The following is a 27,082-nucleotide window of genomic DNA, read 5'->3' as shown; positions in this document are numbered from 1 at the left end:
CGGGTGTTCTTTGCCCTCCAAGGTTTAATGTATTTATTTAGAAGATGAAACTTACTGTCAGTATTTGTATAGCACCCTCTGGAGTCTGACTTCCCAAAAATCTAGAGCTACATGATATGTTTCAGCAACATTAATTAAAAGATTTTTAGCAAATTGGCTGATATTATTCAGTCTTTGCCATAGCAGTTGTTGATAACCACCCTATTTGTTGGCTTTTGTTTCACATTTATAGTGCCAGAAAAGATTTGGTTTGTGTTTTGATGTTGTTTTTTTTTTACAGTATGCCAACCACACTCACATTTCAAGGTTAATTCAGAAAACTCAAAAGCTTACTCTGTGCCTCCCATGCACAAGGTGTTATGTTCAGCCTGAGTTCTGAATGAGCTTTTATTTCAAAAATCTCTCCATTCAGTGCTATATTATAAGATTTGTCACCTTTTGAAGATTATTTTCAGGCTCTTGGGATCAAAACCAGCCTGTGTTGGGAAGCACTGAGGGCTGCCTTGTCTCTGTCCCACCAGATTGCCAGGCAGGGCTTGCATGAAGCATCCATGACAAGCACCTTTCCAGGCTGGGTGGCGGGGCATGGTTTGCAGGGGGGAAGCAGAGACGACCAGCATCCGAACCCTCGCAGGGAGGCTGCAGTGTGCTGTTCTCTCCCCCCACCACAGTACGCTGCGGAGCTGCTGGCAGTGGTGCGCCTCCCCTTCATCCATCCCAGCTATCTGCTGAACGTTGTTGACAACGAGGAGTTGATAAAGTCTTCGGAGGCCTGCCGGGATCTGGTGAACGAAGCCAAACGTTATCACATGCTGCCACACGCCCGGCAGGAGATGCAGACACCGAGGACCCGGCCCAGGCTCTCTGCAGGTAAAGCAAAGCTCCCTTCAGAGACACCAGCTCCCTGGTCCAGCAGCTCCCAGGCATGCCCTGGGATGGAACTCGGACCTCAGCTCTGTCCTTTTGTTTCCATCTGGGAGCCTGGTGGTATTTCAAGCTCAATTTTCCATTTCAGCTTCGCTCAAGCATTTAGGAGCCTCTCCCAATGATTTGGTATGTTTATATGTACAGTCCTGAAATAAGATTTAAAAGGAGCCTGATTTTTAGCCATTGTGATCTGTGGTAGAGAACGTGACATTTGCCCATTGTCCTGAAAGTGAGCCCCTTGCCCTTTGTGCCTCATTTTGTGAGAATGGGTGAATAATTTGCTTCTTGGCCATTCAGTCTCCTGTGGGGTGGATCTGACTAATATTCATAAAACAGCTTCACTTTCACAGCCCTCTGTGAAATAGTGTATCTATATTATTTTCATATGGTGAGTCTTATAGTACCAGTTCAGGCTGTTTGTTGCCTCCGTAACAAATGGGTCACACACCCTATATTCCCTTTGGAAAACCCAGCAGCTACAAAGAACTGTGTCTCTTCAAGAAGTTTCTCACCCAAGAAATGCATGCATTTCCTTTTTGGAAAAATACATGAAAAAAAAACCAAGTTCCCAACTTGCCAGTAGAGCCCATATCATGGTAATGTGAGGAATATCCTAAATATTTGCTGAGCAGAGAGTGGTGCAAATATCAGGTAGGAAAACTGCATCCAGGAAGGCGTCAGATGAAACAGGTGAATTGTTTTAACATGCTGCCTGTACTTCTGCTTCCCCTAAGTATAATCAAAAAACCAGGCAAAACTTTCTGTCTCTGCCAGTGATGCTAATGCAGCACGGCGATGGCATATCAAACCACAGCATCTGCAGCTTCTGGAGACTGCCTCATCAAGGCACCTTTCAGAACCATGAAGTGTAGAGGACTTTCAATAACAATCTACCCTAAAAAGTCTTTCATTGAAGGCGACTAATGGTGTGATGTTTGAAGGGATTTTTGAAAAGTGCTTATTTTATGTATATAAAATTGTAGGTGTAATGTGATCCATTTCCAGAAGCTTGTTGATGAGGGAAGAGTGATTCTCTCAGGGTAAGAGAGGGTGATTATAGTTTTTTAGGTCAGAGTCTAATTATATAGAGTCATGTTATTTTGCATATCAACGGCATTCATGTAGGCACAAAGGATCTCAAAACACCCTTTGTGGACTCGCTGTAGCATGTCACATGCCCTCTTGAGGTCATTGATTATAATCAAGTTATGTCTTGCACAGGTGATTAGATTTTCTGGTACGGCACAAAAATAATGATCTCTTGTTACTGAGAAATATTTATTTAAAACTCTACAACACTTTAACTTAATAACTTCTAAGAGAGTAACCTTGCTTGAATGACACATATATTTTTTGAAAATGCTAATGAAGAATGATGATAACCCATTACTCTGAAGACACATTTCTCTCTGCTGCAGTTCCTAATCTCTCGGTGGCAATCTCACATCTGCACTTGTGACCACCCCCACCTGTACACACTTGTCTCTAGGCTGGGCACTGTAGCACATCACAGCAATGGGTCTGGCCACGAACATCGCCCCCAAAATGGCAATTCCTTCCAGCTCGTGGCCTCATGGTCCTGTTTCTGAGCCTACCCCTCCTGGTAACAAATTGCACTAGGGACAACCATTGCTGTAGAAAGATGTTTCACACTTCTGCTAAATGCTAAATCTGGACTATGCCCAGCACTTGACTCTTGGAGATGGAGACAGAGAATGTCCCAGAGTTAAACTGTGACCCATCACTGCGGGGATGAGTCTGGAATAACATTCAGGTCAGATTTGACTTAGCTCTGGCCGTGAAATGGGAATAAAAGCTCTTGAGATGTGGGTTGCAAAAGTTTTGCCCGTTTGCAAGAAAAGAGAATTTGGCTTGCTGTACACCCTGCCTGTTTTGGGCTTGGGAGAGCTGATCAAGCACAGATAAATGTCAGTTAATAACTTCATTAGGGCAGGAGCTATCTGTCATGTTTCCTAGCACCTAGTACACTAAGACCTTGATCCATGGCTTGAGCGCATGTTACTTACATCTGGAAAATCTGCTTTGTCTGGGAAAAGCACAAAAAAAATAACAACCCCACAACTGTATTTTAATAGATTATATACAGGGAGAAGATTGGGATGAAGAACTGTAACTATAGCCTAAACCTCCTCCAGTCATTAGTGTGACTACACTAATGTGTGTAACATATGTGTGAGAACATGTTTCCTAGCACCTAGTACACTAAGACCTTGATCCATGGCTTGGGTGCATGTTACTTACATCTGGAAAATCTGCTTTGTCTGGGAAAAGCACAAAAAAAATAACAACCCCACAACTGTATTTTAATAGATTATATACAGGGAGAAGATTGGGATGAAGAACTGTAACTATAGCCTAAACCTCCTCCAGTCATTAGCTTTAAGTGTGAGAACACCTTCCTCAGGTTAAAGTCCAAACATACTTGCTGTGGATAATGGCCAAGCTCCAAAGCTATCACAATCCTTAACAAAATTCCCATTTTCTTCAGTGCAACAGGAATTTCCTACATGCAGGTCTCACTCAAAAACTGTTGAATTCAACAGTCATCCTAAAAAGGAACTGCCTTTTTATCTTTTCCCTCTTCAAGTTCTGCCTGGATAGCATGCTCCCTCACAGGTTCTCCCAGCCCTGTTCATGGTGATGTTCCTCACCCACTGCTCCTCCCCCACGCACACTCTCCCTTTTTTCTCACCCTTCTTGGTTTGATTACAGTCTAAGACAGATTTATGCACAATTCATTAAAATTACCCTGACTGCTGAGTACTTTTTGATAGGCTCCTACCTGGTTGAGAGATGACACTTTTTATAATTATTTTTTTCTTACTTGCATCCTAGGTGTAGCCGAGGTAATAGTCTTAGTTGGGGGTCGTCAGATGATTGGCATGAATCAACGTGCTTTAACAGCAGTCACTTGCTTAAATCCTCAAAACAACAAGTGGTACCCACTGGCCAGCCTGCCCTTCTACGACCGAGAGTTTTTCAGCGTGGTCAGCGCTGGGGACAACATCTATCTCTCAGGTAAGCAGCAGATTTCATAGAAACAGAATGGGTTTGGATTGGAAGAAACCTTTAAAGATAATTTAGTCCAACCTCCAAACCCTGCCATGAGCAGGGACACCTTTGACTAGATCAGGTTGCTCAAAACCCCGTCCAGCCTGACCCTGAACACTTCCAGTGATCGCTGGGCAACCTGTTCCAGTATCTTGCCACCCTCACTGTAACAAATTTTTTCCTTATGTCCAATCTGAATCTGGCATCGTTCAGTTTAAAACTGTTACCTCTGGTCCTTTCACTACAGGCCTTGGTAAAAAGCCTCTCTCTGTCTTTCTTATAAGCTTCCTTGAAGGCTGAAAGGCTGCGATAAGGTCTCCCAGAGCCTTCTGTTCTGCAGGCTGAACAATGCCAACTCTCTCAGCTTGTCCCTGTAGGAGAGGTGCTCCAGACCTCTGACCATTTTCATGCCCCTCCTCTCGACCCACTCTGACAGGTTCATGTCCTTCTTACGCTGAAGACCCCAGAGCTGAACACAGTACTCCGGGTGGGATCTCACAAGAGCAGAGCAGAGAATGAGAATCACCTCCCTTGACCAGCTGGCCACGCTGCTTTTGCTGCAGCCCAGGATGCCATTGGCTTTCCTGGCTGTGACTGCATAATGCCAGCTCATTTCTCATTTCTTGTATAGCAGTATCCCCCAGTCCTTTTCCACAGGGCTGCTCTCTATCAATTCATCCCTCAGATTTACTGGGCTGGAAGAAAAGTTTCCTCCTTATAACATAGGCAGCACAGACAAAGAAGGACTTGCCAGAGTTTTACTCAGCTGCTCTTGGGGAAAAAACAAGTAGGAGGGAGGTTGGGGGAGAGGGATTTCCCTGCTTTTATCATTCTCCATTTCTCTGTGGCATTAATGTTCTCTCAAAGCAGTCAACAGCAATATTTTTCAGTTGCAACATGAGGAAAATAGGTCTGACAACCATCAAGCATGCAAAGAGGTTTCACTGCCATAGAAACACAATTTAAAATACTGGCTGTAGCTGAGTCTAAATGGCGGGTTATGGAATTTGAGACAGACAGGCTGAACTGCTGAATATGTGGCCTACACTTACAGTATTTACTTACAGGAGCATTCACGTTTTGTACTTGTTGTTGAGACCTCTCTTTTGACAGTAGTCACTATCCCTATAATCTTCTTAGTTTCGATGAAACTGAGACCATGCTCCTGAAAAGGCTTTAACTCCCCAAGTAGCTGTCTACGCTGCGCCCACAGCATCACGGTGTCTGGTTTTTGCAGTCTGGCAGTACCTCTGCTTGGCTGGAGGGGGAAAAGCAATTCTCACCAGGCGATGCAGAGATGCTCTGATGGCAGCTGAGTGGAGGTCTGCTGACAAAAAGAGGAGCCTGGGCAGGGGGGCGCAGAGGTGTGCAGCCCGAGGAGGTAGTTGGGAGTGCAGATACATCAGGCGGTACCAGTAAGGGGTTACAGGTGTTACCTGTCCTTTGATGAGCTCCCTCACTGCACTTTCCATAGTAAATTGCTGTCTCTGCTGTTAAATTGCATTAATGCTGCACAGAGACCCTAAGGATTGATTAAAAATTATTTCTTGATGGTTTTTTGCCCATGCTCATTTTGCCGCTGAAGCAAAAAGCCTTCTGTGGAGACTTTTGTGAGATGTTGACTTTTAGTTATTCTTAGCTGAGGTACTTTCCAATATGTAGAGCCATTTTAGGCTGGGTCATACCTGCTAACAAAAGCTGCTGAATCCTAAGTTCAGAGCTTTTGAATCTGGATGAATACCTGGTGGTGTGTAGTGGCCACAATAGCATAGCTAAAAGTCCCGCATGGTTGGAAACCTATCTGAGTGTTGGCTGATGTTTTGCTTTGCTCAAACTTACAAGACACGGGAAAAAGAGAAGGTAAAACCAACAGAGCTGGGAAGGAGCCCCTGCATGCTCCAAGTACTGGAACCCACAGTGTGTAGCATGGGTTTGGAGCACGAAATACGAAGGAGGAAGCATGGTTTTCTCATTAAACCACAGAACCAAGTCTAGTTTCTTTTCCTGGCTCAACCACTGACTCCTAGTGTGATCTCAAAAAAATCATTTCATTTCGTTGTGCCTCAAAATGGGGATAGTAAGACACCCACCAAGTGGCTACCTGGGAAGCTTCAGTCAGAGGTTAATAAATGACCAATATAAATATTTCACTGAAGCATCTTGAATTGTTCAACAAATGGTTCTTTCCTTTATCAGCAAATGAAAATAAATAAGAAATTTGGCCCTGAAACTGAGACATTAAGCCTACAGTGCAAGCACTGACTTTATTCTGCCCACATATGTTGTGCTTCAGTCTGTCACTGTAGTAAGCATTTTAGATTTCAGACTGGCCGGTGTCTTGCAAGCCAAGATAGGCTCTGCCTCCTGACACCTTCTTGCAAGTGCTGCAGTACTTTAATAGCCTGGAAGTTATTTACGAGCACTGAAAAGAGTCTGTCCCCTTATGTACGTGTCCCTCGTAGCCTGTGACATCTTGATTTCTTCATGCCATCTTATTTTTAAAAAGCAGCCTTCAGGGCTCCTGAGTAAATGACACAGATATGCATCATCAGAACAGATGCTCAGCATTGAGGGTGATTTATTTTAATTAGTCAAACGCAATTTGGAGAGTTTTGACTTTGTAACTGGCTGTGATTGCTGTGTGGAAGGCTGCTGCCCTCGCAGGCTCTCAGGCGGTTCTCCCCTTTGTCCCCCACCCCGCGGGCAGGCGGCATGGAGTCGGGGGTGACGCTGGCAGACGTCTGGTGCTACATGTCCCTGCTGGACAACTGGAACCTCGTGTCCCGCATGACGGTGCCCAGGTGTCGGCATAACAGCCTGGTGTACGATGGGAAGATCTACACCATTGGAGGGGTCGGCGTGGCAGGCAACGTTGACCATGTGGAAAGGTAAAAAGTAAATATACCAAAACCGTGCTCCTTGGTGCAGCTTTTAATTCGTGCTATGCTAAAGGACTGTTTCCCTTTTAAAGGACACATCCGATGGACTGTGTGGGTTAAAATAAGCTTTTTTAACAGCTAAGAAAGGAGGAAACTATGCAGGATTAGATTTCCTTTTAAAGCTTTGGTGGAAAGCATTGTTTCAAAACTGAAGACAAAAGCTGCCAGTATGTTTGTCAGTTTGCTCAGGGGAGGGAAGGCAGGGGTTAAGCTTCTTTGGACACTTTACACAGATTATGCAATGAACTCATAAACTTCCTTTGCATTTAGTACTGATGAAGGTCTTTACAGACCACACTAATGCTTCTTTTTTTTTTTTAAATCAAAAAAAAACCTCAACAGCAAAGTAAGTTTCTTACATGCGCCCTCCTGGTAAAGCCCCTCAGCCTTGTCCTGGCTGGAAGGAAGATCCTCCCTTTGGTGGCCTTGGCCTGGGGCTGAGACCTGCCCAACTCCGAGTAAAAGAGCTGATAAATGGAAACTGTTTTGAATTCATGGCCAAGAGGGGCTGAATAGAGATGGGAGAGAATGGAAATTTCTCTTTTCAAGAAGACTCCAGAGGAAAAAAATTTCCTTTTCTCACATGGAACTTAGAAAAAAAGGAAGGAACAAAAGAACAAAATAAATATTTGACAAAGTGGAATTCCAAAACCAACTAATTCCATGTCAATGATAATATTCAATAAAACCATGAGTTTTATATACATAACAATGTTTTCATTAAAAACTAGAAATGCAGTGTAGGAGAATATTCCATTCCAAAAAGATCAGTACAGCCCTAGCCTTGCCCAAACACTTAAAAATGCATTGTGGCAATAGATTAAATGCTACATTTTTGTGAAATGTTTTTCCTTAGAGACTCTGGCAACCAGAAATATGAGGGGTTTTTCTTTTTGTCAGTTTTAAGTGCTGAATTTGAATACTTCTTCCACAACATTTGAAGCAGGCATTTCCCAGTAAAAGTTGCCCTAGCAGGCGAGCCAAAAAGGGATAGGTCATTAAGAAAGATTTGCAAAAAGTAAAAAGGACACTTTTCAAAAGGTTAGGATTAAAGATGCTTTCAATCTGTTATTTCTGGATTTTGGTGCTGCAACATTAATGTTCCATTTATGCAAGGAGTATTTCTTTTTTCATTTAAGTAGATACGGTATATACTGAACACCAGAACCTGTGTTAAAAGTTTATTAATGTTTCAAAGTCGAACACACAGAAATTAGGAAACATCAAAAATAAAGTTTCCTTCCACAGATGTATTTTTTGGTCTTTAATCATGTGATGACTTTTTTTTTTTCACAAAGAATTTCTGCTTAGTTCAGTGCATGGGGCAGAACAGTTGCCTGTTTGCACGGCCAGGAAGATCAGATCTGCTCCTGAGTGATCATCATTCACACATGACCCTAGTTTTTTTTGTTCCTGTGTCTTCACAAATTTGGCACTCTTTTGCCTAGGAGACAAGGATGTGTCAAAATAGCTCCTGGAAAGGATGTGTGCTGTGAGACAAGGTCTGCAGGTAGCCTTCCCTCCCAGCCTCAGATGGCTGAGGGGCTGCCGTTAGTGATGGTGCTCTCAGCGAGGCAGTGAGATGCAGACAGCAAGGAATGAATGACAGATCATAGCAGTGGATGTAACCTGTGAGCACTGCTTCCCTCGTTGACCCTGAGCTTCAGGTGGGCACTGCCCTTGGGACTTGCCTTGAAGGAAACCTCACCTTTTTATGCAGATTTTTTTCTCATTTCTGAAGGTATTTCTCCTGTAATTTAAGTCAATAAATTTTTAACTAGCAAAAAATGTTTTTGTGAACATGGGAAGGAGAGAGCACAGGAAAGAGAGTGTTTTATTCCATCTCTTGATAAAGATGAACAGCAAAATAATGCTATTGCAGATAGGTGTCTGATAGATGCCATTGATTAAGTGATCTCTTTTTATTTTTCCCTGGGTCTCATTTCTGTCTCTGCTCTGATTCTCATGGCCTCTCTTTGACAAAGCATCCAAAGTGTGGGTCAGCTGAATGAACCCCAAATCAAGTCATCCTCTCTCCTTCCTTCTGATCTCAGCCACCCAAGCCCTTGCCACAAATGACATTGCAGCCTGCAAAGTCACGCTCAGGCCCTCAGCGTCCCCTGCATGGCTCAAGGGGAGCAGCCGTGCTGGTTTTCAGTTGTAACAAGTCCACCAGGAGACTTGTGTGTGGGAAAGGAAGAGATTTCCTCCCTATCATTTCAGCACACGCTGTCTCAGCCACAATAAGGATGTCTTGTCATGGGGATTTGCTAAACCCGTGGTTATAATTAATCTGCTATTGTCTATAAAGTGACTTGTGAGACAAAGCTGTGGAAAAAGTGCAACATGGCCTCCTTAGGGTTATGCCAAGAAATGAGAGAGGTTTTGAGATGTTTCCTTTTTTGTTCTTTGAATGCCAATGACAGTGGGGGATGACAGAAGCAAAGCGTGGCAGGGCTGAAGCTGTGCCTTTTGGAAAGGTTATTTCAGGGTCTGCTGTTAGAAATGCAGGTGGGACGAAGCTGCCCCTGGGAGCTGTGCTGAGCAAAGTCAGGCCTCTCCAGATAAAAGCATCTCCCCTGTGGACCAGGCAGCTAATTCGTGAGGGCGTTCAGGAATTTAAACCACTGTACCCACTCCTGCCAGCAATGAGGCTTTCTGAATTTGGGTTGCAGGTTTAAAAAAAAAAGCATTAAAATAGAAAGTGAAGTCATTTTAATGGTCAGTTGTCTGCTGCCTTGTGCACAGTTAACGCCCACTTCTTGACTCTGCCTTCCCTTTCTTCTCCCCATGCCCCAAAGCTACAAGCGACCAAACTCCTCCCACCATATTTCTGTGGAGGCTGCACATTGCCCTTCAAATACTCTGTTAATTTGGATGGGACAGTGAGACACCATCTCTCAGGAGGGGGAAAACCTTTCTGTCATTCCAGAAGGTCCTACAAAAGCACTATATTAAAATCATGAGGTGACATGATCGTACGCTCCAAGTCCGAAGAGACCAAAAATTACATTCACCTCTGAGGTTAATATTGTTCCCCTCAGGGCTGAATTTCAGGGTCACGTGCTCTTGGGTTTTGGTTCTTTTTTTACCTCAAAGGAGCCATCTGAGATGCTAGGCCTCTTATCCACCCAGATGGAGGTACAGGGGCTTATCCAGGCCTGACACACAATGTGGTCCTGGGCTTTGCCACCAGTGTGAGGGTCAAGGCACTGGACAACCTCCCATGCTGGGCCACCTACCACCTCCCCTTGTTCACATGCATCTTATCTTTCCTAACCCCATTTTGCTTTCTGCTTGCTCAGTTAGCTCAAGTGTGACCATGACCACCTTTGGCCAGGTTTCAATGCATATTTGCTGGCATGTTGGAGGGCACATCTCCAGTCCAAAGTGACCTACCTTAACTTCACTAGTTAGCAGCTCCAGAGCATGGAGACCACAGGGTGTCTCATCACAACAGGTCTTTGAAGATAGAGAAAAAAAAATTGTCTCCCAGTTTCCTTCTTGTTCTCCACTTGCTTTTTCCTGGAATTCTTATAATATTTCATCCTGTATGGTTAAAATATCACAAAGATGTTTTTTAACATCTTTGCATTTTGTTTTTTTAAAAACCAATGTCATGCCATCTTAGCTGTCTGTGCTGCCACCTGACTTCACCTTAATGCATCTGCTGCACTATTATAAAGCATTAAGGCAAGTGGAGACCATCAGACTTAATGATTTATGGCATCAGCTCCTGTGCTTCTCTCTCTGAGCTCTTGGTTTTGTCATTGATGTTGAAGGGTGCAGCCTCAACCAGAAATTCTGGTGCCAGTTAAATCAGGGGGTGTTTCCCCAGTCAACTTCAAATAGGGCTGAGATTTTTTACCCTTTCTCTGCCATTTGTCTGTAAAGAGGCAGTAAAATTTCCACCTTGATGGATAACTTTACAGGACTATCAGAAACAGATAAGTTGGAGTAATTTGTTACCTATCTTAAAACAATATGCATGTGCCAGAGGGGCTAAGTTATAAGTCTATTTTTGTGGCTGTATGTGGCTATATGTTCAGGGAGAGTTATGGTTTTGGAATGAGTGTTTAGAAATAACAGCACGGCTGCAGTTCTCCATCAAGCCCCTCTGGCAAGTTTCTGTGTGAGAGGGAGCAGGTCATTAGGCGAGAAGGTATTACACTTTCTGTCTTCTTCTGAGATATGAGTTGGGTTGGGAGCTGGCAAACTGAAGTGGATCCACAAACTAGGTTTTTAGATAATGGATGGGCCCTGTAATATATGCAATTTGAGAGCTGAGAAGATTGCATATGCTGACAAGACAATATATGGGACTAAAAATGCGGAAATGTGGGTGCTTTATGGTTATTATCTGTTTGAAGGACAGGAGAAGATGAATCCCCTTGACTTGACAGCACTTTTACAGTAGGGTTGTCTAAAATTGGGAGATTATTTTGGTTGGCAGTATGTACATGGAAGACAGTCTAAGAAATTCAGCTTAAAGAATAAGCTTTACAAGCTTTGGAAACTGCTTCAGAACCTAAGGTTTTATTGAGACATGGTCACATAGGAATTAGGGCTTCTCCCCCAAAAAAAAGGTAGCGGGACCAATAGCCCAACTGAAGTGCACCAACACCAATGGGCACCAGACAGGAGGAGCTGGAAGCCATTGTGCAGCAGGAAAACTAGGATATAGCTGCCAACATGGAAGTGTGGTGGGATGACCTGCACAACTGGAGTGCTACAATGGGTGGCTATAAAACCTTCAGAAGGGATAAGCCTGGAAGGAGAGGTGATGGGTTAGCCCTGTATGTTAAAGAGTGTTTTCATTGTCTAAACCTTAACAGCAGTGACAGTAGGGTTGAGTGTTTGTGTGTGAGAATTAGGGGGGAAGTCAACAAGACAGTTAGCATGGTAGGAGTCTGTTACAGACCACCCAGCCAGGATGAGGAGGCAGACAAAATGTTCTGTAAGCAGATGGAAAAAGTCTCACCATCACTAGCCCTTGTTCTCATGGGGGACTTCAACTTACCAGATATCTGCTGGAAATGCAGTACAGTGGAGAGGAAACAGTCTAGGAGGTTCCAGGACTATGTGGAAGATAACTTCCTGACACATCTGCTGAGAGAGCCAGCTAGGGAAAGCTCCCTGATGGACCTGCTGTTCACAAAGAGAATAGGACTTGTGGGTAATGTGAAGGTTGGAGGCCAGCTTGGGCATAGTGATCATGAAATGGTAGAGTTTCCCACCCTTGGAGAAGTAAGGAAGGGGATCAGTAGAACTGCCCCCTGGGACTTTGGGAGGGCAGACTTTGGCCTGTTTAGGAGCCTGATTGGCAGAGTTCCTTGAGAGGCAGTCCTAAGGGTCAAAGGAGTCCAGGGAGGCTAAACATTCTTCAAGAGGGAGATCTTTAAGGCACAGGAGCAGGTTGTCCCCATGTCCCTAAGGACAAGCTGCTGGGAAGAAGAATGGCCTGGCTGAACAGAGAGCTTTGGTTGGAACTCAGGAAAAAAAGGTGAGTTTATGACCTTTGGAAGAAGGTGCAGGCAACTCCGGAGTACTACAGGAATGTCGTGAGGTTATGCATGGAGAAAAGTAGAAGGGCCAAAGCCCAGCTAGAACTTAATATGGCTACTGCCATAAAAGACAATTAAAAAATGTTTCTATAAATACATTGGCAACAAAAGGAGGGCTCAGGAGAATCCCCATCCTCTGTTGGATGCAGGGGGAAACAGTGACCAAGGATGAAGAAACAGCTGAGGTACTGGATTCTTTCTTTGCTTCAGGCTTTAATAGTAAGACCAGTTGTTCTCTGAGTACCCAGCTCCCTGAGCTGAAATACAGGGATAGGGAACAGAATGAAGCCCCCATAATCCAAGGGGAAACTGTCAGTGACCTACTACACCACTTAGGCACACAGAAGTCTATGGGACCAGGTAGGATCCACCCAAGGGTACTGAGGAAGCTGGCAGATGTGCTCATCAAACCACTTTCCATCATTTACCGTCTGTCCTGGCTAAATGGGCAGGTTCTAGGTGACTGGAGGTTAGAATATATAACAGTCATGTACAAGAAGGGCCAGGAAGAGGATCCAGGGAACTACAGGTCTGTCAGTCTGACCTGGATGCCAGGGAAGGCTATGGAGCAGCTCATCTTGAGGGCCATTACACACCATGTACAGGACAACCAGATGATCAAGCCCAGTCAGCATGAGCTCATGAAAGACAGGTCCTGTTTGACTAACCTTGAAGGTCTTTTCCAGCCTAAACACTTCTGTGACTCTCTGACATCTTAAGAAAATTAAATATATAGCCTTGTCCAAGGATAGCTTCTTAAGCCCCTCAGAACAGTCAGAAGAAAATTAAAAAGGAAAAAAATGGTAATCCATTAAAGTGACTTTGAACAACATGTGAATCATCTGAAGAGCAGATCAATATGACACTCTACAGCTTTATTTTAAATAGCAGATTTCCTGTAAACAGAATTCAGTAATGTCTAAGAAACTAAAGGGTCCATGTCTGTAAGTGGCTGACCATGACGTAAGGATTTTATAATGTTTATGATTTTATAAATTAAGATATTCATATATCTGTTTAACCTAGAAAGAGAGAAATTAAGAGACTGAGGAGAAAATAAATAAACTGGTTTAACTCTTTTAGCTATAAAAACTGTTCAGGTACTGAAGAGATTAAAAGTCAGGAAGGCAGAGAAGCAAACGGCACAGCTGGAAACGGGGTTTCTGCTGTTAATACTGGGGTGGGACGGAAAGAGCAAACACGGAGGAATTTCATGAAATGGGTGAAGAAGGGGGAAGATCTGGGCCACAGATGAAATCCTAAGGGTGGAGAGTTGTGAAAACCAGCAAGGTTATTTCTGCACGTGCTCTCCTCATGCCTGGGCTGTGTTTTCTGCCGGGTTCAGATCATTTGCCATGCTGTGGGTATATAAATAAAACATAAACCCGAAGGTAGTGACTGCCCGGGGGTCAGGTGAGAGGCCCGTGCAGGGGGGGACGCACGGCAGGGCCACGGGCTGCCCACGGCAGGGGCCGCAGAGGGTGACGCCTGAGGGCACCCGTGTAAAACCACACCCGAGTCCCTAGTAGGCGAGGACTGTAAAGCCAGGACTCAGTCCCGTGAAAGGAGATGTCCTTGAAGTTCCCAGTTCAGCAAATTGAGTGGGTTTGGTAGGCCCATAGCCAAGGACAAGCATGGACACACAAGGACAGAAGAGAGCAGCAGAGAGGGAAGAAAAACCTTTGCTTGGCTTGAAGCCAGTTCCCATTAAGTCTCCATCTATAGCTTCAAACAGGGGAATCAAATGCAAAGCTTGACTAATGGAAAGAGATGATTCTTTAAATCAGTTCCCTCCCCACTGGCCCCTGAGCAGAGCTGGTGCTAAGGGCAGCTGAGGAGCCCCACTGCCGCTGGCGGTGGTGGAGTGATGGCAGCACTGGAGATAACACGACAGAGGAGTAGGCCCTAGGACAGAGGGGTAAAACAGGTATTATTTATTTTCCTGGAAGGTTACAAAGATTTAACTTTATTAATTTTTAAACCATTTTAGTTAATCTAGTGCAAATCCTTGTGTGAACACATTAAGAGCTGCCTTGAGATAGACCAGAATGATGGAAACCTGCCTTGCAGAGACTTAAACAGCTTAGACTACTTAGTTTATCCCACAGAAGATGAAAAGGTGACCTCATTGTTTTCTGCAAGATCATACATGAAGGAGAGATTTGCTAGTAGACAACATTATAATCCATCAGGAAAAAAAAAAATCTTTTTTGGGGGGAGGGGGTGAGAGCTGAAGCAAAACAGAGACTAGAAATCAGGTCTACAGTTTTGCAGGGAGGACATGAACCAGAGGAATAAATTCCCAGGGGAGGGAGGGACTTGATGACTTGATGGACAGGTATCGGGAAGCCTTAAAGGAACCAACTTCTCTTTTTCAGCTACAGGGGTAAGTTAGGCATTTACCTTAGAGGACTGCTTCACTGAGCAGCCAGTGTAAAACCCCCATTAGATGCCTGTGTTACGTGGACAAGGACTTTTTTCCACCTGCTTTACAGTTCACTGATTTTTTAAACAAATGACCCTCAAGATTAAAGTGGTATTTTAAGGCTGCCCCACTTGTACCTATATCCAGTATATTTGCAGCCTTTGGCTTTCATTAGATGAAGTGAAAATGGTCATCTTCAGTTCCTCAGTGGCAGGTGAAGGAGGGTAGGAGAAATAAAGATCAGTTCTATCATCATCAAGCATAAATGGAGAGCAGTGAAAGTGAGTGCAAAAAGGTGTCCAGGGGACCTGAAGTTCAAATAGTGAAATTCATCCAGAAAAAAAGATGGTTGTTCTTGCCATTTGAGCCTTTCTCCAATAATCCTATAGACATGGTCCTCAGCCACACCCAGCTCCCAGCACATGTGAAGGATATAACCCCTCCTTCTCAAAAATGGATTAGGATAATCAGAAAGTCATTAGCAGGGACATACCTGCCTTGGGAAGTGTGGTCTGTCAGGTACGTCAGCCAGCACCCGGGAAGGCAGCACAGCTGCTCACTTCAACTGGCCACAAGTGTTCCTGGTGCTACATCAGAATGAGTGGTGTGAGACAATAACTGTGGGGTGACAGATATCAATTATATCTTAGGATATAAAGAACTAGAAAAAAACATTAGGTCAGTTCTTCTCAGCTCTATCGCTTTTCACAGTTCCTAACCAATCATAACCAGTTTCTTAACCAGCTTTTAATAAGACATCAAGAACTAAATTACCAAGATTAGATTACTGCAGTAAGTGATTTAGCAAAGTGTAACCCAAAAGCAGTGTATGAAACTGTTTATATTATGTGAGGTTTTTGTATATCTGCTAGGCTAGACATGAGTGCTGTCCTACATGCTGTGAGCAAATTCAGGAGATGCAGCACATGGTACCTTACCTGGAGGAGCAGCTTGTGCAAAATACATCTGCAGGCTTAAGTTTGGTAGCAAATGTTAAGAATCAGCTTGATATAGGTGTGTCACCTTGAGTGCTCCCAGCACCATGTTGTTTAATCTTGTCAGATTTCTTCTCTTTGATCACTTGTTGTAGATGAATTTAATTTCTCAGTAACTAATTTAGGGCATTGTACAAGGCAGTTCTCCATGCTCATTATAAGGGACTTTTCTAATTTTGTTTTAGTTAAAGGTTGCCTCCCTCTTGCTTTTGCCTCAGTTTTATGAGTGTCTTAATTACTTTCAGTTACATTACTTGGAAACTCATTAATGCATTTTCATTAAGCACATTATTTTGTGCTGTTTCCACCATTTATATAGTTTCTCCCTTTTATTTTCATAGACTGAACCATAGAATAGGTTATGTTTGAAGGGACCTTAAAGTTCCTCTATTTCTAAACCCCTGCCACGGGCAGGGGCACCTCCCACTAGACCAGATTGTTCAAAGCCCCATGAACCTGGCCTTGAACACTTCCAGGGATGGGGCATCCACAACTTCCCTGGGCAAACTGTTCTACCACCTCACTACCCTTACAGTAAAGAACTTTATTCTCATATCTAATCTATATCTACCCTCCCTCAGTTTAAAACCATTAGCCCTTGTGCTATCACTGCACTCCCTGATAAAGAGTCCCTCAGGGGACAGGAAACCCTCAGGTTGCCCCTTTCCCAGTCAGTGGGAACTTCACTGGACTGCCACAGATTCTCAAATGTGATGGGAAATGGCTTAGCCACTTCATCCACCAGTCCTCTCAGGACCCACAGATTTGTCTTACCAGGTCCCATGGATCATCAGGTTCCTTTGATGGTCTCAGTCTCAAACCTGATCTTCTCCTACAGTGGGCAGCTCTTCATTCTCCTAGCTCCTGCCTTTGCCTTCTGCGAAGTGGGTGGCGTGGGCAGAGCACTTGCTGATGAAAGCTGAGTCAAAGAAGTTGTTGAGTACCTCAGCCTTCTCCATATCCCCAGTAACCAGGTCTCCCATTTCCTTCCCCAAGTTTGGGCAGTGAGAATTTGAAGGACATGTTACAAAGGGACAGTTCCTCTGTTGCTAAATCATGTTTAACAGATGGGTTCATGGCCATGGATTCATTTCATGTTTGCATATTGCCTATCACTAATATTAGGAGTAAAATCCCTGAATGGGTGATGAGAGTTTCTGTTCTTGCAGTCAACAGTTCTGAGTAATTGCTACACAGGAAACTCCTATTTGACTGAATATGTCATTACGTGGAAATATAGGAGCCTAGAAATCACATTATTTTCCACAGTCTCCAAGACTCATTTTAGAGCAGCTATTTGGATCTCTGCCACATTATCTGCAAAAAAAAATCTTTTAAAAAATCTTTTTAAAAAATGACATCTGTACTTGTGACATTGTCTGAAATGAATCTTCATCCATGGATTATTAACTGCACATCCCTTCTGGTCAGTGGCTTAATTAAACCAGATACTGATGACCTTAAACTAATTTAGCACTTTCATCCATACTCTTTTCTGTTTGGTTCATGTCAAGTACGGATGCGATGGCGAAATCTTATTCCAGCACTAACACTTCCAGCATCCTGCAATGAAGCACAGTCGTTTGATTTGCACAATGAAAATTAAATGGCAGCAACTTACTCTGGCACAAAATGTGTGTGGCTGGTCAGTTAGCTAGAGTGAAAAGAGCGATCGTGTTGTATTATGTTGCAGGTGAGATCTGTTCCACGAGCTGAACAACTGAAGTATATTAACAGCTGCCAGCCTGTGGTTGCTATTGGATATCACTGCACTGATTTGCAAGAATAATCTCATTGTGTACTCATTAAAAGAAATTAATTAGTGGAAGACATCTCAACAAAGATGTCCTGCGTTTCTTTAGCTTGCACTATAATGAGATTTGAGAGGCATATACAGAAAATAGAACCAGCCTTCTCTGAGTTCTTCTCAATATTTTAAAAGCTTAGGAGAAGCGTTAATTACAGTGTTTACCAAGTGGCTGAATTTGTAGAGTGTTAAAAATACCTTTCCACCTCTGCTTTTCTTCTCCTTGTCAAGCTGCCTTTCTGTTCCACCCCAGCCCGCTTCCTCTGCCTGTCTGTCCTGTCGTTGCTGTTCAGCCCGTGTTGCCCCAGCTCGGCTCACTCCGGTTGCTGTCGTTGTAGGTACGACACCATAACCAACCAGTGGGAGACCATTGCTCCTCTGCCAAAGGCTGTCCACTCGGCCGCGGCCACCGTTTGCGGCGGGAAGATCTACGTCTTCGGCGGGGTGAACGAGGCCGGCCGAGCCGCGGGGGTCCTGCAGTCCTACATCCCCCAGACCAACTCGTGGAGCTTTATAGAGTCTCCCATGATTGGTAAGGGATGCGTGGGGTCAGACTAAACCCGTGTTACAAGAGGAATCTCTGCGCCGCAGGTATTTTAATGCCTTTGCAGAGAGCAAATGAGTTGGGAGGTGAGGGGAGATGCGTTTACAACAGACTGGGAGGAATGCATGGTGTTATAACAGAGAGGCAATTATCTGCATCTTTACTGAAGGCCATTGTCACTCATTAATACAGCTAGTTATCAGCTAAGAGTGACGAGTTCAAAAGCAGAGGAGAAAGGAGAGCAGTTATTAAGTATGGACAACTAGTCATTTTATATCCAAAAAGTGACAGATTGCAGTGAAACTTCATCCTAGCATCTTGTGTTGCTCCATGCAGTTTTACACCACCACTCAGTTAATGGATTATTACTCTTGGGCTTGTTAACATACCACCTGTCCTTTGGGAAGTGGTGGCCATTTTAACTGGGTATTATCAGTGGTGTCCAAAACTATATGTGCTTTGGAGGCTGAAATCTTCAAGGCATGTGGATTATTAAAACTGTGTTTATTCATTTGTGATACCCTCAAGCTCACCAAACATTTTTACAGAATAAAGAGCAAGACAAGAGGCCAAATTTTCCAACATACCAACCAATGTCAGAGGTGCACACTTCCTTCCAAAATTAGGATAGTGCTCAGAAGATTGAAACTTACTTGCTTTCTGTAACAATTTGCATCCTGAACATTTAGGCTGCTTCTGGAAACGGCGTTCAGCATTCAGCCTCACAGGGGTGTTCCTGACCTGGGCCACCTGTTCTGTGCTGAGTCTGTGCTGTTTAGTCTTGAGAAGAGAAGGCTGAGAGGGGATCTTCTTAATGTCTATAAATATCAGAGGAGTGAGTGTCAAGAGGAGGGGGACAGGCTTTTTTCAGTGATGCCCAGTAATAGGACAAGGAATACTGGGTATAAGCTAGAACACAGGAAGTTTCACCTCAACATGAAGAGAAAATTCTTTACTGTGAGGGTGACAGACTAGTGGAACAAGCTGCCCAGAGAGGTTGTAGAGTCTCCTTCTCTGGAGACTTCCAAAACCCACCTGGATGCGTTCCTGTGTGGCCTGCACTTGGTGATCCTGCTGTGGCAGGGGGGTTGGACTAGATGATCCGTAGAGGTCCCTTCCAACTCCTAACATTCTATGAGTCTATGAGTGTCTGTGAGCAGCCTTTGGTCTGACTGCACTTGGGTGGCCAAAGAAACAGCAGTTGTATAGTCATTGCAGAGGAGCTGCTTTGGCATCCTTGCTTTTGCATGCTTGCTCTTGCACCCTAGGATCATAGAATCCTAGAATATTTGGGGTTGGAAAGAACCTTTAAAGGTTATCTAGTCCAACCCCCCTGTAGTGAGCAGGGACATCCTCAACTAGATGAGGCTGCTCAGAGCCCCATCCGACCTGACCATGAATGTTTCTAGGATGGAGCACCTACCACCCCCCTGGGCAAACTGTGCCAGTGTTTCACCATTCTAAACCTTTTAGTTGTGTTGAAACTATGACACAAGGTGCATCATTTAAAAAAAAAACCTCAGTCTCAGCATTGAGCCTGGTAGAGCAACAGGAGTCACAAGTAGTACATTACAGAAGCACAGTTATAAGGCCTTCAGGTGAGGTCAGAGCATATTCAGGAAGCTAAAATGCATTGTTCTTGTTATAGCTTGTTGTAATTATTACGAGTCTCGTCTAGGGGCTCGGGGCGTGAGGAGCTGGTGCAGCCAGGGCTGTGGCCTCCCCTGCAGGCAGCAGTGCTGCTCCCCTCCCCTGCTGCTGCTGGTGTCCAGCCTAACAGGACACGACAGGCGTGTGCTGGAGCGTGAGGCGCCCAGCGGGAGGGCCAGGGCCACCTTTGTGCAACACAGCCGTGCAGGCAGCCCTGCTGCCAGGCGCTCTCCATCACACAGTACAGCTGCTGCCCTTCAGTTAATCCACTGACTGACACTGGGAGGGTTTCCTGTGCTCACAGTGTACGGAAAAAGACAATGCATTAGGAAAAGAGGCATTCTTTTTCCTTGCCAAAATAGTGCAAGTGCCACAGGAGCTAAGAAACCGTTCCCTGGGCTCATTATACTCTCCAGCAGGCATCAATGCCACGCGTGCCTGGAGAAAAGCATCATCCAAAGCTTCCAGAGCTGGGTTCATCACCCGTTGGGCTGATGGGCACATACTGTTATTTCCCAACAAAAATACATGAAGGACATGGGTGAAGTTCAAAGATGGTATTTATGTTTTCTTGGTGTAAAGAAAGTTAATTACTTAAGCTGAAGGCATAAAATATATGATGAAATGTGGAGTTGCTCTGCATCTTTGCTGGGAAATGTATAATATCATTTTATTTAAAAATAAAGTAAAATAACAGAGCCTGAAAAATTGCACCCCAGTGGAGAATGTCTGGGAAACTGAGCTGATGTGTTGCTTGATCTTCACTAAAAGGCAGTGGGAATACTGGAAATATACTTTAATTTCTTCAGCTCTACAAGAGCAGTAGTTTCACTTTGTAAAGTATCCCCCAAGAACTGGATGCTGTGCCAAGTGCAGTACAGTCAACATTTATCTAAAACAAAGCGGGAGTAGCAGGAGTCTTGGGGTGCTCTTTACAAAATGGAGCTGAGATAAACCCTGATATGATCACTAGGGTGCCTTTGACAGCTTCAGAGTCTTTTTGTGTGGATTTATGAATTCTTAAGGTGTCCCTCTGAGCTAAGTCAACTGAGACATCTAACGGCAAGTTGTGTGGGTTAAGGTCACCCCAGAGATCAGTGAAATCTGTTCGACCTCAAATAGAACAACAGATTATTTTAAAACATCTCAAGCATGCAACAGTAGATGCAGGATTTTAAAGCAGTCAAGATCTCTGGAGATTTTCAGACCAGTAATACCTGTCCCAAGTCACTGTGGTATTTCATGATGGTGAGTGGAACACAGCATGGCACACATCTGAACCCAGCAGGTCCATCTCCTCCAACGTGTCATGTGCCAGCGTAGCCCAGGGCAACACTGGCATCAACCATGGCAAGGAGGAGGGCAAGTTTTTGGCTGATCTGAACAAAGGTGAAGCAGACTGGATACAGACATCCTGCCTGTGCAGAGGAGATACGGACTGGAGACTGATGGGAAGTCCACAGAGCCCAGCCCCTGCTCTCTTCTGCCTGGGTTTCTTCCAGGACTGAGCAGTGCCCGCTTCCGTTCATTCAGGCCTTTACCTGTCAGGAGGTGCTGGGACGTGGGTGCCTGCGTGCAGTAGGTGTGACACTCACCAACACATTGCACGTGGATGCTGTAGTAGCCCTTGGCTGGGTGTTGATTTCACACATCCATGTTTGGAGAGGAGAGGGTCTTTCTCAGTGCGCCATCCTTTGCCCCACTTGTGTCCTTCCTTCCTCTGGAGCTGGGAGATGCTCCTGCAGCAGCACAGCCCACAGCCTGGTGTTAGTGGGGTGACAGAGCCTCCCCGGACTCTCACATTGCCTGTTTCTGGTAAATCACCTTGCATACCCACATCTTGTGTTTGTTGCTGTAAGTCACTTGCTGCTGTCAGGCCAAAGTCCTTCAAGAGCAAATGAATGCAGACTACGTACTTGCAGCACCTGTCTTCACATTTCTTGCCAGGGTGCCCTAGATAGCTCTGCTAAAAATGTGTTTCATACCCAGCTTCCTGAGGTTGGTCTTATTTAACAAGATGGCCATAGACATGTCGAAGTCAGTGATTGTAAGTAAGCCTAATTATCTTGTCACTGCCTTTTAGTTCACTTAGTGCCTTCATGCCAGGGCACCAAAATATACCTTTAATATACCTCTTTTTTCTTTTTTTTTTTTTTTTTTTTTTTGATACCCTGAACAGTCAATGTCTGTACTGGTAGAATTACAAGTTTTGGTGAACGTTTCTGGATTGTAAGAAAAAAAACAGTGTTCAATCATCACCACTATTATATTTTAAAATCTGGTGAGAACTACTGGAACACAGATGTCAAAGGTTGATCTATGAGCATTTGGGGTTTCTAATCCAAGTATCTTGTTCCTCACCATACTGTCTACTCCTGGTCTGATGTGTCTGACCTACATGAGACAATGACAGAGCTAAAACTGCAAGAAATACCTGGGAACACTGTTAGCAGTATCTGTGCATTTTCACTGCACTGCCTCATGGCTTATTTTGGTTAAAATGCGTAATCATTCCCATGAATTTGTTTTTAAGACTTCACAAGAAAAATCAGATATAAATCTTGGCTTGTCCCTCTCCCCAAGGCTAATAGTTTAGTACCTATGTGTGGGTTGGTCCTGCTTTCACCTAGAAGTCTCAAAGTAATGAGTGTTTTATCTCATCATTCAACATATTTTTCTTCCCATGACCAGTTCTTAGTGCTTTTCCCACTAATAAGCTTGAATTTTATTTTCCTTTGTCTCACCCATTTTGCCTCCATATATGCCACATTCTCATTCAGAATGGCCTTTGCACTCCCTGATGTGTGCTCCCCTGCATACACTTGCTCTGCCCTCTACCCAGCAAAGTCAGTATTTCTCTATTTGCCCTTTGGTGGATGTCCTCCCTTTCACTTCCTACCTCCACGTTGTAGGTGTGGCTGTGCTTTATCCAGCTCTTTTCATTTCATCAGCATTTTGCCTGTAAATTCAGAGCTGAAACTACTCCACAAAAGCAGGTGAAGCCTTCTGCTCCAGCATGGGTGATCCCCACCACACATAGGCAAAATGAGGCATTTGCAAGTGCAGACACTCAGCTTCGGAGTCTCTGAGGAGGGTTTGCTCAAGGGTCAGTAGGGAAACTGCAGGGCCCTGAGATGAGTTGTGTGGTTATGAGCCTGCAGGGGAGCACTGTGCCAGCAGGGCTGACATCCGAGCCCCTGCTGTTAATTGCAATAGCTGCACTCCGGCCCCAGGAGCTATGTTAAGGATCAGGTCGCAGTCTCTGGGCAGCCAAGGGACGTTATCTTATCCACTACTATGCCATTCTTGAGCTTGTCTGCATAGTATTCAGGGAGGGGAAGAGGCACTTACTCTTAAAATAGATTTAGTTTCTATTAACTAGTCTACTTTCTCCACTTGGCTCTATCATGTGCATCAACGACCCTGCTGGCCACCCATGCCTGCAGGGGCACCCTTCAGCTGGGCTTATATCTGGACTGGTGGCATGCCTGCATTTCTTACTCCTGCTAAAAATGTTTGACTAGCTTTGTTTTAATAACCTTTTTCCATCTGAAGTGCTGCTGCCATTCATTATAAAGCCACTTCAGCCTCTGACCGAGTGCTTTACTGGAAGGCAACATGAGATCTTTGAGCAATCACGAGAGGGAATGCAAAACTGTGCTACTTGACCATATAATGGACTGAGAGATAGGAGAGCCACGGAACACATCACAGGCAGCACACTGCCATTACTGAGGAGCACACCTCTGGATTAAATTGTCAACCCCATGTGAAGTACACCTCTGGCTCAAGGATTGTCATTGAGTGCATCTCCCTTCCTGCAATGACCTGTCAGAGAATAGAAATACTTGCATATTTTCCTATAGCAACAGCAAAGGAAAGTGATGTTATAATGTTAGCCACTTGGCAAGAAGAGTACCTTTTATCTATTATTTCCTTTACATTTATTCTGCCTTTTAATCTCAAGTGTACTTGCTGTCCTGGACATAGCTCATTTAAGATTTTCCAGCCTGAAATGGATTATTATATGTAGCAGCTCCAACACTTGAGTTTTGGAGAGGAAAGGAGGCTGCTTCTCTGTTTCCATGCTTCCTCTCCCCTCTCTTCCTTCCCTCTGGCAAACTATTGAAATAACCAGTGTCTCTGCTGCATCCCACAGTAAGCCTCTGACCCACAGAAGCTCATGTTCATGCCTGGTAGCACTGACCAAAGAGCCCAACCAGAACATGATTTTGCAAAATTAGGCTCCCCAACCACACCCACCTTGCACTAGCAGCATGGTAAGGACTTGGAGCAATGACAGAAGCTGGAGTCTGCTGGGTCTGTGTAGGAGGTTACTGAGCCCTGGGAAGGACAACAACAAGGGAAGAGTGTGCATAGCACTTGGGATGAAGTTTATTAATAAAGACTGAAGGTGGTCATCCACTTGGCTTGAGTTTTCCAAGCTTGCTGTATCCATGAACAATTTCTGCCTCCATTCTAACAAAACAAAAATAAAACACAGTCTTCTCTCTACCTGTCTCTGGAGGGGTGTGTCTCATGTCTTTCTGCCACATCTTCATCAGGATCAGGAGAGACTGTTTGCTGTGAACTTCTCCCTTCCTGAAAGAAACAGCAAAGATTTCTGTTTCTCTAGTTCAGGCTTACTTTATACCAATTTATGAAATTGTAGCTAAAGCTAAAGGCAGTAAAAGACAACAGAGAGGTGATAACTTGAAAACTGATGAGCATCAAACATGATCACCTCTTAAAAAAAGAAAAACAATATCAGAATGTCTACCTATTTGAAAAGAAAAAAAAATCACTATGAAAACAACCAAAGGGATTCCTTCTATTTCGTTAGCACAAAGGAAGCAAAGTCAGTGATTTAGTCTCCTGAGAAGTCACTATTTCTGCCTTGAGGGAGCCCCAAATAATTTCCCTGTGAGATTTGGAAACCAAAGGGGTTTTTATCCGAGAGTTTCATTCTTCTGCAAAACAGTGCTAGTTGAAGGGAGAAAGAAAAAAAAAAAAAAAGCAGGAGGATGTGATAATTAAATACGGAAAATTTCTGATGAGTGTCTTAGCTGGAAAAAATGTCACATATGCAAGTCTGATGTGAAAGGGATGCAAGACGGGCTGTTAGGACAGATAAGTCTTTCTGATGAATTATAGTGGCTTAGTGGCACCAAGAAGAAACTGAATACTCCTTGTTCTATTTTCTGGATGAATTAGTTTCTTCCCATCTGTTCCCAAGGATCAGTGACATTTTCCTAATACATCCATGTTTTTTTGACATATGCCTGTAGTACTCAGTGTAATAGGAGCCCAGCTTTAACCCATAATGTGTTTTGACTGGTTTCCTCCCGGGTGCTGCACCCTGTACATCCCCCTGGGCATGCACCCACAGGGGGTGAGATGAACTGAGGTGGACCACCCCATGGCCACGCTGCAACAACAGCAGCAGACAGCACAAACCCATTATTTTCCTTGTAGTTTAACCAATTCAAACCCCAATTAAGGAAATGATCTCTTTCTGAAGAAATCCATCAGCTTTTGCTTAACTCATGTAAAATTAAACCTCTCATTAAATATTTAATGGAATAAGGTGTTTTTACAAGAACCTTCAGGGTTACAATGCCAGTCGTGCAAGAGGTAAGCAAATGCCAGAAGTAAAGCTGCTGGGGCTGGTTTAAGCCCATCTCTTTCTGTGTTCCTGGAAGGACACAGTCATGGTACTGCAGCTCTGGGAGGAACATACAGACCCCTTCCTTCAGTGTTACGTGGAGCCCATTAACAGAGGTGTAAGGGCGTAGTAAAGATGATACCACATCTCTGCAGCCTGCTGCCCCCAACTCCACACTCCTGGGAGGAGGGTTGAAGGGGCTGAAGCTGGCAGGACTGTGTCCAGGCTGATTCTTCACTGGAGATTCAAGAGGATCATCCTTTCTGGAGCATATAAAAATGTAGATATTTGAAAGGCTTTCACATACAGCTACATATGTATAATTTTTATAGGCGTCCCTTCACGCCAGGGTAGCCACAGAGGAAGTGTCTGCTTCACACCCCAAAGGCCTTAGCCTCTTGCTTCTTAGAGAACTGTTTGTGAGGCTTATTTTGAGGCAAATAAAGCAGTGTATTTCCCCATCTTTTGTTCCCAGACACTGCTGATGGGTTTCACTGAAACGTTGATTAAAAATCCTGCATCACATCAAGACAGACACCATCATAAGCAATTTCAGCCCAACTGGCTCATGTTTAATAATGTGCATATGGCATTCTAGCAGCATACAGGACAAGTCAACTAATTAAATTAGAATTATTTTATTCAATAACGTATGGTTAGTTCTACCAGTATTTCTAATAATGTTGCAGCTAACACAAGAATTTTAAAGCGTCCTTGGAAACTCTTACTGAACTTGACTTAGGACAGGGGACTTGCTTACTTTTAAATGCCAACCTCATGCAGTTTGTTGCTAAAATACAGGTTTGCGTGGAGGTGCACACACATCTGAAAATAAAGATGAAGGTGAATGTACAAGACAGATGAAGGGGGGGGGAGAAACAGGTCTCAGAAAAAATCTTCATGATTACGTGAGTGACGAGAACCAAGCATTGGATATGCTGAAGCAAGTCTCTGTGCTGTAGGTTCCTCCTGAACTTAGCTGATGCACAGGCACAGGAAGCATCTGAGTTAAAATTTGCAGCAACTCAGAATTCTGAAACAACCTGACATCTTAATTTCATATGTGAGTGAATCTCTGACGGTGACTCCATTAGACTTTGGGAGAGATGACTGTACTTCACCAGTTTACAGGGAGGCACATACTGGGGAGTGAAGGACTGACGAACTTTAAAAGTGCCTTTCAGAACTTGGAGAGGGGAGAACAAAACCAAGAGAACTTTCCTCTTTTTTCTAACCTTGGAGGTTTAGAGAAACGTGACTTATCTACAAAGAAGGGGAATGTATAAATAAAAAACCGGTCTCCAAACCAGAGCCTAAAACTGATCTCAGTTGTTGCTTTCCGTTGACAGATAACAAATACGCTCCTGCAGTCACTCTCAATGGGTTCATCTTTATTCTTGGAGGAGCTTATGCACGAGCAACCACCATCTATGACCCAGAGAAAGGCAATATTAAAGCAGGTCCCAACATGAACCACTCCAGGCAGTTCTGCAG

The 27,082-nt window shown here is 44.1% G+C and overlaps 1 protein-coding gene across 1 annotated transcript; it reads left to right on the top strand.

Moving 5' to 3' along the window:
• Positions 1-551: 551 nt before the first annotated feature.
• LOC103773484 (kelch-like protein 29) lies at positions 552-27,082 on the top strand (the record flags this gene model as incomplete). Its single annotated transcript, XM_008940853.1, has 5 exons — positions 552-870; positions 3,784-3,966; positions 6,707-6,887; positions 18,068-18,261; positions 26,938-27,082. Coding segments are annotated over exons 1-5 (1,022 nt in total), but the record flags the coding sequence as incomplete, so codon positions are not given.

The sequence above is a fragment of the Merops nubicus genome, unplaced genomic scaffold (genome assembly GCF_000691845.1).
Source record: "Merops nubicus isolate BGI_N331 unplaced genomic scaffold, ASM69184v1 scaffold10685, whole genome shotgun sequence".
NCBI classification, from domain to species: domain Eukaryota; kingdom Metazoa; phylum Chordata; class Aves; order Coraciiformes; family Meropidae; genus Merops; species Merops nubicus.
The sequence above is the reverse complement of the archived record's forward strand: the minus strand, read 5'-3'. Positions and strand labels throughout refer to the sequence as shown.